Raw genomic sequence first — 15206 nt, 5'->3', positions numbered from 1 at the left:
CTGAAGAACACTGACAAACTAATACAAAAAACGATCGTGAAGCTATACAAACTACGTGCACACATGCAACATAGACATAGACAATTACCCACAACCTACCTAATGCCTATGGCTGCCTTAAATATGGCTCCCAATCAGAGACAACGATAGACAGCTGTCTCTGATTGAGAACCATTCCAGGCAACCATAGACTTACCTAAACACCTACACTGAACACAACCCCATGAACTCTACAAAAACTCCCTAGATAATACAACCACCCAAGACGAGACAAACACACACAAACATCCCCCATGTCACACCCTGACCTAACTAAAATAATACAGAAAACAAAGATAACTAAGGCCAGGGCGTGACAAGTGCTGTGAAAAAGTTTTTGCCCCCTTCCTGATTTATTTTATTGCACATGTCACACTTTAATATTTAAATTTGTTTGATCTGAAACATTTAACAAGTAAACACAAAATGCAGTTAAGTGATGATTTGATTTATTTTGGGGGAAAAACTATCCGAACCTTTATAGCCCTATGTGAAAAAGTAATTGCCCCCTAAACCTAATAACTGGTTGTGCCACCCTCAGCAGCAACAACTGCAATCAAGTGTTTGCGATAACTGGCAATGAGTCTTTCAAATCGCGGTGGAGGATTTTTGGCCCACTCTTTGCTGAATTGTTTTAATTCAGCCACATTGGAGGGTTTTCAAGCATGAACCGCCTTTTAAAGGTCACGCCACTCAATCGGATTCAAGTCCGGACTTTGACTAGGCTACTCAAACCTTCATTTTGTTTTTTTAAGCCATTCAGAGGTGGACTTGCTTGTGTGTTTTGGATCATTGTTCTGCTGCAGAACCCAAGTGCGCTTCAGCTTGAGGTCGCGAACTGATGGCCATTCTCCTTCAGGATTGTTTGGTAGAGAGCAGAATTCATGGTTCCATCAATCACAGCAAGTCGTCCAGGTCCTGAAGCAGCAAAGCAGTCCCAGACCATCACACTACCACCACCATATTTGACTGTTGGTATGATGTTCTTTTTCTGAAATGCTGTGTTACTTTAACGCCAGATGTAACGGGACGCACACCTTCCAAAAAGTTCAACTTTTGTCTCGTCAGTCCACAGAATATTTTCCCAAAAGTCTTGGGGATCATCAAGATGTTTTTTGCCAAAAGTGAGACAAGCCTTTGTTCTTTTTGGTCAGCAGTGGTTTTCGCCTTGGAACTCTGCCATGGATGCTGTTTTTGCCGAGTCTCTTTCTTGTGGTTGAGTCATGAACACTGACCTTAACTGAGGCAAGTGAGGCCTGCAGTTCTTTAGATGTTATTGTGGGTTCTTTTGTGACCTCTTGGATGAGTTGTCGCTGCGCTCTTGGGGTAATTTTGGTAGGCCAGCCACTCCTGGGAAGGTTCACCACTGTTACAAATTTTCTCCATTTGTGTATAATGGCTCTCACCGTGGTTCGCTGGAGTCCCAAAGCTTTAGAAATGGCTTTGTAACCCTTTCCAGCCTGATAGATGTCAATTACTTTGTTTCTCATCTGCGCCTGAACTTCTTTGGATCGCGGCATGATGTCTTGCTTTTTGAGATCTTTTGGCCTACTTCACTTTGTCAGACAGGTTCTATTTAAGTGATTTCTTGATTCAACGGGTTTGGCAGTAATCAATCCTGGGTGTGGCTAGTGAAATTCATGATTTAACAAGGGGGGAGTAATTACTTTGTCACATAGGGCCATGAAGGTTCAGATGGCTTTTTTCCCTTAATAAATACACAACTGCATTTTGTGTTTACTTGGGTTATCTTTGTGTAATATAAAAATTTGTTTGATCTGAAACATTTAAGTGTGACAAATGTGCAAAAAAATAAGAAATCAGGAAGGGGGCATATACTTTTTCACAGCACTGTATATATGCAGGCCTCAGCCACTACCCTGAGAGCACTTGATTCAGTGTCAAATGTCTAACACATCATTGTGATCTCTACAGCACTGTTGGCTGGTCGTCATTGACCAAGCTTAAACACTGCGTAGGCTTAAACACTGGCATACACTAATTTCTAAGGCCATATTGGGTAAAATGCCATTTTATCTCTGTTCTTTTTTTAGTCAGGTCGGTAAATAAATATCAATATTATTACGGTCCCATTCTCATTTGCTTCTAACAGTACCAAAAATTAGAACACGTCATGTTAGAAATAGTTTTGGTTTCTTAGCTCCGTGGTCCTGGAATTCTCTCCTGAACATTTTAAAATTTGATGATCCACTTTTGTTGGTGGAGTTGATCGATGTATATATCATAGAAGAGTGTAATTGTCTTTAGGCCAGCTGTTTTTAGTCAAGATTTTCGTGTTTAACGTCAAATGTTTTTGTTGTACTGTGTGTGTTTTTTATAGATTTTGTTTAATGTTGTGTTAGTGTATTTAAGTTGTTTTGTCTGAAACGTTGTTCCCCCTGCTGCTATTGGACCAGGTCTCTCTTGGAAAAGAGATGTTATCTCAATGAGAAAAACCTGTATAAATAAAGGTACAATTTTTTTATTTTTTTTATTCAGAGTTAACCTCACTAGGGTATGTGGGACGGTAGCGTCCCACCTCGTCAACAGCAAGTGAAACTGCAGGGCGCCAAATTCAAAACAGAAATCCCATAATTTAAATTTAAATTTATATCCAAAAATCTGAGTTTAGGCGGGACGCTACTGTCTCACTTGGCAAAAAGCCAGAGAAAATGCAGAGCGCCAAATTCAAATTAATTACTATAAAAATCAAACTTTCATTAAATGACACATGAAAGATACCAAATTAAAGCTACACTGGTTGTGAATCCAGCCAACATGTCAGAATTCAAATAGTAGCATCGTTTTCTTTCGCCGAAAAGCCTATCTGAGGATAGCACCATTGTAAACAAAGAGAGAGAAGCATATTTCAACCCTGCAGGCGTGACAAAACGCAGAAATAAAATATAATTCATGCCTTACCTTTGACGAGCTTCTGTTGTTGGCACTCCAATATGTCCCATAAACATCACAAATGGTCCTTTTGTTCGATTAATTCCGTCGATATATATCCAAAATGTCCATTTATTTGGCGCATTTGATCCAGAAAAACACCGGTTACAAATTGTGAAACGTGACTACAAAATATCTAAGGTTACTTGTAAACTTTGCCAAAAAATGTCAAACTACTTTTGTAATACAACTTTAGGTATTTTTAACGTAAATAATCGATCAAACAGTTTTAGAAACTTCAGAGTGTTTTCTATCCAAATCTACTAATAATATGCATATCTTATCTTCTGGGGATGAGTAGCTGGCAGTTTAATTTGGGCATGCTTTTCATCCAAAATTCCGAATGCTGCCTCCTACCCAAGAGAAGTTAAAAAGACAAATTTGCAAAAAAGCAAATAGTCACACAAAGTAATAATGAGACTATATACAAGGAGTGCCGGTAGTGAGTCAATGTGCAGGGGTACGAGGTAGTTGAGGTAATACATTATGTACATGTGGGTAGGGGTAAAAGTGACTAGGCAATCAGGATGATAATAAACAGAGTAGGTGTGTGTGTGTGTGTGTGTTGGACTCTCTGTAGTGAGTGTGTGGGTAGAGTCTAGTGAGTGTGCATTGAGCCAGTGCAAGAACACACATTTTGGCCTGAATGCAAATCCTTATGTTTGGGGCAAATCCAACACATCACTGAGTGAGTGTCTGCCTCTTTATTTTCAAGCTTGGTGGTGGCTGCATCATGGTATGGGTATGTTTGACATCGGCAAATACTGGGGAGTTTTTCAGGATAAAAATAAACTGGATGGAGCTAAGCACAGGCAAAATCCTAGAGAAAAACTTGCTTCAGTCTGCTTAAATCTATGGCAAGACCTGACCATTGCTGTTTAGCCATGATCCCCAGCATCTTGACAGAGTTCCACGTTTTTTTAAAAGGGTAATGGGCAAATATTCCACAATCCAGGTGTGCAAAGCTCTTATAGACTTACCCAAGAAGACTCACAGCTGTAATCGATGCCAAAGGTGTTTCTAACATGTATTGATTCAGGGAGCTGAGTACTTATGCCACAACTTTCATTTGAAGTACTCTTTAAAAAAATATATTTAAAAAAATCTTCCACTTTGACATGGCATACTATTTTGTGTAGATTGTTGACAAAAGATTGCAATAATCTATTTTAAATCACACTTTGTAACAACAAAATGTGAAGAAATCCAAGAGGTCTGAATACTATTGCAAGGCACTGTATGTCCCAGTAGCATAGGCTACAGTATGCTCCAGTCAGAATGACTGAGATATGTCCCGGTAGCCTATGTTCCAGTCAGAATGATTAACCTACTCATTGTGTCCTTTCTTTTCCAGAGGTGAAGCCTGCAGCAGTGGTGAATAAGAATGGTGTGAAAGCGGAGGCTACTGTTGCTGCTAGTGGTGGTGGTTTTAGCAGCACAAAGATCTTCACCTGGTTCATGGTGCTGGCTCTGCTGGGGGTGTGGAGCTCCGTGGCCGTGGTGTGGTTTGACCTGGTGGACTACGACAACGTCATCGGTGAGTCACCTGACCTCCCCACAGCCCTATGATAAACAGTAATGCTTTATTTTACAGCCCGTTTTAAGCTGGTACCTGGTATTGACATGTTACTCACAAAGGAACCTTTGTGGTTACAATACTCACCTCAAAGAATTACACACTATCGGTAACTACTAACTACCAAAACATGGTATTTCAAAGAAACCAAAGTGCAATTACCATGGAAGTATTATTTAAATCAGGCTACTGTTTTAATTAACAAGTAATTTCTAAGTAACTATCAACAGGCTGTAAATAATAAAGCGTTATCTGATAAACTCTTGCCTTTTTGTGTTACAATAAGATAAGAATTAAGTTATATCTGATTTAAATATAAAAATGCACAACGTTACAAAATGTATGTATTGCAATATACAGTATATCATGTAAAATTTAGGGCATTGGGTTATGTTTGTATTAGGGATGCACCGATAAGAAATGTTCCTTGCTAAAAAACGCGATACAAATAACCACCGCCTTTTTAAGCATTCTAGTACAGTTAAATAGTTTAAACACACACACTGACCGAAAAAAAAGTTATTTTGTTGGCATTTACAAATGTCCCCATTACCAGTAAAACATAATCAAAACCTATTTATTTCACTTACTTGCTGTGCTGTTTCATTTGTTCAGTCTCAACCAGGATTTCATCATACATGTCAAGCAGTGAAGTTTCAACTCTGTGTCCGTGGCCTCTCTTCCTCGGTGTGCGCTGTCACTGTGTTCGTTTCCATATTCTCTAGCTATGTCTGTAACATTTCACGTAAACCCTTTTTCTTACTCTTTCAAATGACTGCTCGACTTGTTGACTGCTCGAGCCGCACAGACATTGTGGGCTAGGTTAGGAATGCTGTGTTGCATGTTAGCGCTATATTTTTTGTGGCGTCATTACGTCGTCTACCTACGTTATATAGGTATGCACGTCAACTTTGACATCGATTTTTGCACATCGGCATTAAACTAGACATCGGGGCGATGTTGGCATTTTTAGCGACTATTCCGATATGCTTACCGCTATATCGTGCATCCCTAGTTTGTATGCTAAATTTCAACCTGCAGTGTTTAGCCTAAATTGAGTAATCCCCTATAGATGATGTTCTGACCACAAAGCTTTCTGTAGGCTCATGAACGCCACTTACTTCCTGTATGATTCGGAGAAGGCATTATGTGGTTTAGACAGAGATCCGTTACTGACAGAAGGCCATGACCTTATGAAGAAGAACATTTAAGGGGGAAAGAGGTATTCCTATTGAAATTAGTAAAAGGGTTTTGTAAAAATGTTTTTAAAAATTACATTTTAGTACCCAATTTAATATGTGTAACATGAAGTAATCCTGACACTGTTTCATTAACTTTTGATATTGATGATGTCCCTATAAACAAACTGCTCCTGTGTGTCTTTTAATCTTGCAAAGCAGAGAGGGCAAAGGAATTCCGTTTTAACTTTTCAGAGGTTTTACAAGGTATGGTCTTTACTTGCATGTATCAACAATATTCAATTCTATCTGTTATTAGTTTTGAATAGGTTACATTTATAGTATGCCTCAAAATAATGATTTAACAATATGCAGTACAATATACTTGTCTTGCTGATGTTCCCTCTGGGACCACCCATGTGAAAATGTATGCACGCATGACTGTAAATTAGATTAACGTGTCTGCTAAATGGCATGTATATTGCATGGCTTGTTGATGTTTCTTTTCCTGGTCTTTTGATTGGTTTGTTTTTACTAGTCCCTTTATTTATTAGGCTTTGACTCATACTAAATGTTTTTTTATTTCTCATATCTGATTTTGAAGAAGCAAATTCATTGGATTGAAGGTATAGCTTCATTTCATCAAGGCCCTGCGACGAACTAGCGTCCTATCCAGGGGGTGTACTTGTTGGCTACATCAAGCTGCCTGTGTTCGGCTGTGGTAGGCCTAGGGCTAGTCGAGTGGTTGCCGCTTTATATATATATATATATATATATATATATATATATATATATACTGCTGCAGTTCAGCAGTATCACCATGACCACAACTTCCCTCTCAGAAATACAGAAGGAATTCAGAGCTGAGCTGTAGATATGATACGGTTCCACTCTGAACACCATAGTATGACTTCATTGGCAAGTAGTGAAGTATCATTAAAATCAGGAGAGTCACATTAAAGAATCCCAATGACCTATTAACTGTCTGTAATTAGAGGAAGTGTATGTCCCCTAGACCCCCCCCCCCCCCCCCCCCACACACACACAATGATTTTGATGGAAAGGCCAAGAACAGGCTCATTTGTGGAAAGGACTGTACTCTGAACATTGTTTATGATATGACTTTAAGACTATTCCCTTTTTGTAGGTAAACTTTCAGCGTATGACGCAGATGGCGACGGCGACTTCGATGTGGAGGACGCCAAAGTACTACTCGGCAAGTGCATTTTCTAATAATGACCTTTTTGTGACCTCTAAAATGTTACTCATGCATGACTGACTTGGTTTTCTTGTTTGAGTACCAGTGCCATGAACTTAACAGCTTACTTAGAGCTTACTTCAATGGGGAAAAACTCAAGTGGGTGGCGTTAAAACTTCCCTATGAATTGGTACTAAAACTTAAAATAAACAAATAGTTCCATGTAAGTACTCCTGCACAGAGTTGTTCAGCAGTAGCTATTTAATTGAGTATACGGCTCAAACGAGCTTGAAGTCCTGTGGCAGCATCTACACAGCCTTATTTAACTTCGACAGTCTACAGTTCTGTTGTGCATTTGTGCTGAAAACCAACAATATTACTTATGGTTGTTGTAACGTTGGTCACCTGCCGCATGTACAGTATCAAAAATACTGCTTTATTACTGACACTTCTCATTTCCCACAATGCCTAGCCTAATAGCTCTTGTCCTGTGTATCCTAATAAATAAAGGGACTAATAAAGACTAAACCAATCAAAGACCAGAACAAATGACTGTACCTTACCGACCACAATCCCTGAACATAGCTGGCAATGACATTTCATAATTCGACACTTTCGAGAGCTACACTCAACTATTAAAGGGGGGTATTTTCTTGCCGCTCTTCTATTCGACTTATACGCCTCTTTCCTGCATTACCATCCACTTTATTCATTTCTCTTCCCTCTCTCCATCCTCTCGCTCCTCTTCTCTCCCCCTTGTTTTTCTCCTCTCTCTCGTCAGGCTTGACCAAAGATGGCGGTGAAATTACTAATGAAAACGCAGATTCCCTAGAGGAAATCTTCGGTATTTTAGCCGAGGAGGGCTCTGATTGGTTTTACGGCTTCTTCACGTTTCTCTATGATGTGATCACTCCTCCCGTAGAGAAGGATCCAGAGATTCCAGAGAGTCAGACAGCAGAGGAGGATGAGGAGGAGGAGGAGGAGGAGGGTGATGCTGGTACGTCCCAGAATGACGGTGGGGTTCAGGGCGTTATATTAGACCTACAGGATCAATAGCCAAAAGCTCCTGAGCGTTCGACTCCTAGCCTGCCGTCCACAAGGAGCAGAAGGAGACTAGTCTACTGGGTGAGGTCTAAGGTCACCCAAAGGTCACCTCACCCCCCCCCCCCCATCTCTAACTGGAGGAAGTTGAATCTGGCGCTGATCCTGTCAAATGAAGGACTCTGTGAAAAGAGTTTCTGAAATAAGGATATTATGTTTTTGTCCTCGTCGACTTTGGCCTTGCTGCAATGGTGCTTGCCGTTGGGAATATTGACCTGGACTTTTGGGACTATGCTTTGTACTTTTTCTAAGATTCTGCAATCTACTTCTCACCGTCATTGTGATGCACTAATTCTTTGCTCATCTGTTTTCTGACCTGAATTAATCCTTTGTGCTATTCTAATCTTTTCATTTGTCCAAGTTCAACTGTGTTTCGCATTTAGTTGTAATTAATTTTTTAAATGTAAATTAATCACTTAATCTTTACTCTTAAGCCTTACAGTAATTCCTTTTACTGTAATTTCCATTTCTTCTATCTATATAACCATCCACTCACCATCTACATAACACTGTTCACGCTTCTGATAACATTGGATGTTGCAATTCAGGTGACTCCTAGTTCAATTTGAAAAAAATGTCATATAGCTTTTTAAGCAAAGCAACGTTAGATACTGAGTATAAAAACTGCATGAACTGCAGTAACAGATGATGTCAGTGTTGATCACCTTTGTTTAGCTAGCTTGTTGTACTGTAGTAGTAATGTAAACTTAATTCAAAACGTGCTGTATCGATTTGCATTGTCTGTCCTAAGACTAAGTCTAGAAGTCGCCTCTTTACCCAGCAGTAGGTCTAGGAAGACTGATTTTCTTAAATTCCTTTGACTCGATGTTATTAGGCTTACATATGGGAAGTGGTAACACAGTGTGTTGTTGGAATGATGCAATGTGAATGACCACTTGAGCGGGGACTATTCTCTGAATGTGCAACTACTGTTTTGGTACTTATGTTTGTTAAACGTTTAACTGCTAATATACCACTATGCTATTATTGGATTGAAGAGAAGTTCCCGAACTTCACCCATCTCTTGCTAAACAGACCCATAAAGGTCAGCATGAACCCCAGAGTTTGGGAATGTCGTCCACGTTGACTTGTGGCCATGTAGGCTAAGTATTTACTGAGGGGTTTCGGACTGTTTTAAGTTTTTATTTACCAAAGGTCATGGTGACTAAGAGGGTGTATTTCTGTTTCAGACTGGAGGGACAACATTTTAGGCCATTTTAAGTAGGCATATTGCAAGATGTTGGCCTAGCCTATTTAATATCTTGACATAAACAAAATGCAGTGTTCAGATATTTTATGTTGTGAGGTAGTTTGAACGTCTGTCTATGGAATAAATATGTTGATTGAACTCTTATATTTAGTGTCTGTCTACAAGCATGGGAACTGTCAATGGTTATGGGCATCGATTAAGTATTTTATGCATTTTGTACAGGATGGGAATAAGTGACTGGTTTCTGTTTGATATTGATTGAGCGATCGTGTCAAATTGGCGCTATGATGCACTCTTTGAAATTGGCACGTACAGTCCCCTCCGACATGGTCCATGCTGTCTCTAATTTCTTTTTGGGTTTTGTTTGTATGTTAGATGGAAAAGAGGTCAAAGTTCATGCTCTCAAAATGGAAAGGCTGAAAAAAGGTACTTCCTCCTGGTTGGTCGCTCCCTGTGCGTGTTGTCATTGGCCAACATTTTTTGTTTGTTGCTCAACTCTCACATGACCCTGCGTCCTTTAAAAAAACATACTATGTCGAAATATGTCACTGTAGCTAATGGTTCTTTTTTTTGTTTTTCCAAGAAAAAAAGTCCAAACCAAAAGGTCTTTCCCAGTGTTAGTTATTTTCCAGAATTATTTTATTCTCCTTTGGGAATAAAATTGTCCTGTTTGTTTGTTTGTGCGTGTGTGTTTTAAGACAATTAATTTCTGGTGGGCATGACATGACACACTGTGTGAGAATCAACCTTCTCTGGACTGTGACCCTTGGCTCTGTTTGCGTGTCTGCCAGGGATTTTGAAACCGCCTTTTGACAGACTGTTCAGCAGTCAGGGATCAGAGGTAGAAAACTTGTATTGTATCAATCACGTGGTGTTTTGACCTGGAAGCAAAGTATAGTAGACAAAACCACATGCAACACCTCAGTCAAAACTGTGGTTTAATTAGCTTGTGTTAATAAACTGTTGCCTCATTTTGAAGAGCGAGAGAGAAAATAGGAGTTTTAGCTAGTGTGTATCCAACGAAGACCTGAGTTCGGACTCAAGTTGTGCAAGTAGAGAGGCTGGATTAATTTTAACTGTTCAATTTTAAATTAGACTGTTAATCTGTTTTCTCCATCCAGAGGTAGCCAACCTACTCCTCTACAATCCTGCCCAATTCAAGTTTTGAGCCTAAATCCTCTGTTGTGGTTAGACTGTGAATTTGTATGATGTAAGACAAACTGCAGCTCCTGCAGGCTTTTGCAAGGCACAATGGCATCTCAGTAGTGCATTCAGAAAGTATTCAGACACCTTGAATTTTTCCATATTTTGTTACGTTACAGCCTTATACTAAAATTGATTAAATCGTTCCCCCCCCCCCCCCCCCCTCAATCTATACATGGTAACCCATAATGACAAAGCAAAAACAGGTTTTTAGAAATGTTTGCTAATTTATCTTTTTTTTTTACAAATGGAAATATCACATTTTCATAAGTATTCAGACCCTTTACTCAGTACTTTGTTAAAGCACCTTTAGCAGTGATTACAGCCTCGAGTCTCCTTGGGTATGACGCTACAAGCTTGGTACACCTATATTTGGAGTTTCTCTCATTCTTCTCTGCAGATCCTCTCAAGCCCTGTCAGGTTGGATGGGGAGTGTTGCTGCACAGCTATTTTCAGGTCTCTCCAGAGATGTTCGATTGGGTTGAAATCCAGGCTCTGTCTGGGCCACTCAAGGACATTCAGAGACTTGTCCCGAAGCCACTCGTGTGTTGTCTTTGCACTGTGATTAGGAAGGTGAACCTTCGCCCCAGTCTGAGTTCCTGAGCGCTCTGAAGCAGGTTTTCGTCAAGGGTCTCTGTTCATCTTTGCCTCAATCCTGACTAGTCTCCCAGTCCCTGCCGCTGAAAAACATCCCCACAGCATGATGCTGCCACCACCATGCTTCACTGTAGGGATGGTGCCAGGTTTCTTCCAGACGTGACACTTGGCATTCAGGCCAAAGAGTTCAATCCTGGTTTCATCAGACCAGAGAATGTTGTTTCTCAGTCTGAGGGTCTTTAGGTGCCTTTTAGCAAACTCCAAGCGGGCTGTCGTGTTTTTTTACTGAGGAGTAGCTTCTGTCTAGCCACTCTACCATAAAGTCATGATTGGTGGAGTGCTGCAGAGATGGTTGTCCTTCTGGAAGGTTCTCCCATCTCCACAGAGGAGCTCTGTCAGAGTGACCATCTGGTCCCTGACCGAGGACCTTCTCCCCCGATTGCTCAGTTTGGGCAGGTGGCCAGCTCTAGGAAGAGTCTTGGTGATTCCAAGCTTTTCCCATTTAATGATGGAGGCCCCTTTGTTCTTGGGGACCTTCAATGCTGCAGACATTTTTTGGTACCCTTCCCCAGATCTGTGCCTTGACACAATCCCTTCTCGGAGCTCTACGGACTATTCCTTCGACCTTATGGCTTGGTTTTTGCTCTGACATGCACTGTCAACTTTGGGACCTTTTATGCAGACAGGTGTGTGCCTTTCCAAATCATGTCCAATCAAATGAATTTAACACTCCAAGTTGTGGAAACATGTCAAGGATGATCAGTGGAAACAGGATGCACCTGAGCTCAATTTCAAGTCTCATAGCAAAGGGTCTGAATACTTATGTAAATAGGTATTTGTCCTTTTTTGTTTATTTCTAAAAAGCTGTCTTCGCTTTGTCATTATGGGGTATTGTATTCAATAAAATTTTAATGAGACTAACGTAACAAAATGTGAAAAGGTCAAGGGGCCTGAATACTTTCCGAAGGCACTGTGTGTGTATATATATATAGATAGATAGATATAGTTGTTACATTTGTGTCTCATTGCTTGTGTTATGAAAGACAAGGAACTAGGCAGCGCATTTGATTAACTTAGTTGTTTTCAGAGACTGAGGTTGACTTTGGAGTGATGATGTACTCTGGAATAGCATGATCAATTCTTCTTGATTTAACACACGCTTATTCACCTTTCTATTTGTCCTCTGAAAAAATGTCAGCGGAGAAGATTGGAGGTTCCAGAAACAGAAAAGCCAACCTACTTATTTTAATGGTTGTGAGTAGGGATGCACGATATATCGGTGAACATATCGGAATCGGACGATATTAGCTAAAAATGCCAACATGTCAAAGCTGACGTGCATACCTATATAATGTAGGTACATGACGTAATGACCCCACATAAAATGTTGCGCTACACGTGCAACACAGCATTCCTAACCTAGCCCACAATGTCTGCTGTTTGGATCGAACAGTCAAGAAGTCGAGCAGTCATTTGAAAGAGTAATAAAATTTCAGCGAGACAACTTAAAGGCGAAATCCATTAACGCCAAGATAATGGAATTCATTGCCCTTGACAATCAACCGTTCTCTGTTGTGGGTGATGTTGGCTTTCACCGACTGATCGAGCACCGGTACAAATGTTACCCAGTAATAGCGTCACTGCTATTAGCTTCACGACATACTATGGAACGCCATTTGGGTCTTTGCGTGTCAAAAAAGATAAACGCCAAATAACACTTTGATGAGTCAAATAACACAGTTCTATTATAGAATGTTGTGTGTTCTGTATTTGCACGTGCAAGCCAAGCGCCACCACTACTATCAGTAGCACTGTCAAAGCTGTACAAAGTCTGCAAACAAGCAAACACCGGCCACGAACGATGTGCTAACAATACAGCGTTGGTAATAAATCATTATTTGTTTGACTGAAACTTCTGGGGTAGCTAGCTTTAGCTTGGTACCTAGCTAGCACCAATACAACCAGCCTGAAAACAATGACCAGTAGAAACTGCAGTCATTTTCATTATTCTTTGCAATGATTTAGGAATCCTTGTAAGTATTAGCTAGGTACCCACTTGTTGTTCACCAATTGAAATTGAACTTCAGTTCATGAAAATAAATAGCTAGCCAGCTACTTCACCCTGTTGCCCAAAGCTAACGTTATAAGCAGCCAGCTAGCTTCATCTGGCTAGTGACACTCGACTGGACTGGGTTATGTGTTGTGAAGCTAGCCACAATGAGGATTAGGCACAATAGTGGAATTTGCGGTTTGCCTTCAAAATAAAAATACCTCTTTTGAAAGTGATGCAGGAGGTTTATTGGTGGAATCATGCCATATTTAGGCTAGATAATGTTAAGCAATGAAACGGGGTATCAGTCTACTCAGTGAAACCACAGAACACAACTGAAGAGTTTACGTAAATATTAGCATTGTAGCTCTTATCGCGGGACTGTGACTGGGGAGGTGATTTCACACAGTCTGCCTATTGTGTGTATTGACAGTCATATTGCACTGTACAGCTTTACATAAGGATTGGGATCAATGAAATGGGGGATCAGTCTACTCAATACCCAAGATTTTTTCCCAACGTCGCCCTCAGATTTATCAGACTCAAACATCCACGCAGTATTGGTTTTCCTCGGGAATAGTGTTCCATTGAATTGACCAACTAACTCTCATAGTCTCCAAGATGGCAGACTGAACACAGCTGTTTAGACCACCTCAAGATTAAAACGTAATATTCAATGTCGGTAAGTTAGACTAAATATTAGCACTACACAATCTGGTGGGTAATAACCTTCAATCTGGATAACACAAAACAAATCTTATGACTAGAGAAATGTATCGACAAATATTACGAAAACAAGCAACACCCAAACATGACGGAGTGTAAGACGGGAACTTATTTCAAAACGAAAAGGTGACTCTTCTACAGACAGACAATTTAATATTTTCACCAGCGGGAATTGGAAAGGTCGAAACCGATCTGTTAAAATCAATAAATGACAAACTGGGTATACTTGAACTAGTCAGTAAGGATATAAATGAGTTAAAGGCTAGCCTCGAGATGAGTGACGAAAAAGCTGGGACATTGGAGAAAGACAAACAAGCTAAAAGGGACAGTCAATAAGATTCAAACCGAAGTTAATGAACTTAAAAAGGAGAACATCGTTCTGAGAGAAGCCTTACTTGACATACAGACTAGATCCATTAGAGAACCTGGTACTTACAGGTGTCCAAGAGAAGGAAGTAGAAGTTCCTCCTTACAGCGCTTCAGATCCCAAGCGAAGCTATCAACAAAATCCAACTCGAACGTGTACACCTCTTCGGGCAGAGGTATGAACGCCCAATCGTTGCCAAATTTGCTTTCTTTAAAGATAAAATAATGGTTAAAAGCCTGTGTAAAAGACTTGCTGGCACGAATATAGGCACGAATGACCAGTTCCTGAAGGAAATTGCAGAACGGCGTAAAGTGCTGTATCCAATTTAAGAAAAATAGGTTGAAAGGGAAACGCGTAGCTAACGTGGCTGATAAGCTGTACATTGATAACCAGTGGTTGAGACAAAGACCCATGACTATTTTAAAAATGACAAAGTTCTCAGAGAAGGGAAATAATGAAACACACAATTCTAGCCCAGTTATGGATTGTAATAATACAACAAAATATAGTTTTTCTATCTTCAGATATAACTAATTGGAACACAAAAGCACTAATTCAACATGGTGGAGATAAAAACTCAGTTATTAGCAGGCACAGTATGTGTGGATGGATGGTGTGTGTTTTTCGGTGTTTGGGAAAGTGTGGTATTGAGTGAGAAAGTAAATGGTCGCATATCCCAGAACCAATGTATTTCTGTGAGCTTGACTTTCAATGTTGTGCAGATGAGGGATATACATTTATTTATTGTCCTATTATGGTGGAACAGCGTTTAAAAAAAATAATTATAGATCTAATTTATTTATTGTCCTATCATGGGAACAAATTTTTTTTCAATAAATTATACATCTTATTTATTTATGGTCCTATATTGATGGAACGGTCCACAACTCTATACCCTAGACACCCACCTGAACGACCCAGATACTAAGGAGAAGTCACAATCTGTTTTATGGGCCTGCTGTAAGCGGCCTGTATGCAGCCAAAATGCAGTCAGAGACCTTCTTGGAGG

At 40.1% G+C, this 15206-nt stretch overlaps 1 protein-coding gene across 7 annotated transcripts in view; it reads left to right on the top strand.

The window, feature by feature from the left end:
* LOC120027869 (aspartyl/asparaginyl beta-hydroxylase-like) overlaps window positions 1-15206 on the top strand; it is a 45424-nt gene that overhangs the window by 7565 nt on the left and 22653 nt on the right. For 6 of the 7 annotated variants that reach the window (XM_038972954.1, XM_038972957.1, XM_038972952.1 and 3 more), the window contains exons 2-4: window positions 4346-4528; window positions 5968-6012; window positions 6893-6961. In XM_038972954.1, the coding sequence (XP_038828882.1) occupies window positions 4346-4528; window positions 5968-6012; window positions 6893-6961 (297 nt within the window). The remainder of the gene's footprint in view (window positions 1-4345; window positions 4529-5967; window positions 6013-6892; window positions 6962-15206) is intronic. The other variant, XM_038972956.1, reaches the window with a different exon arrangement.

The sequence above is a fragment of the Salvelinus namaycush genome, chromosome 33 (assembly GCF_016432855.1).
Source record: "Salvelinus namaycush isolate Seneca chromosome 33, SaNama_1.0, whole genome shotgun sequence".
Lineage (NCBI taxonomy): Eukaryota > Metazoa > Chordata > Actinopteri > Salmoniformes > Salmonidae > Salvelinus > Salvelinus namaycush.
The sequence above is the reverse complement of the archived record's forward strand: the minus strand, read 5'-3'. Positions and strand labels throughout refer to the sequence as shown.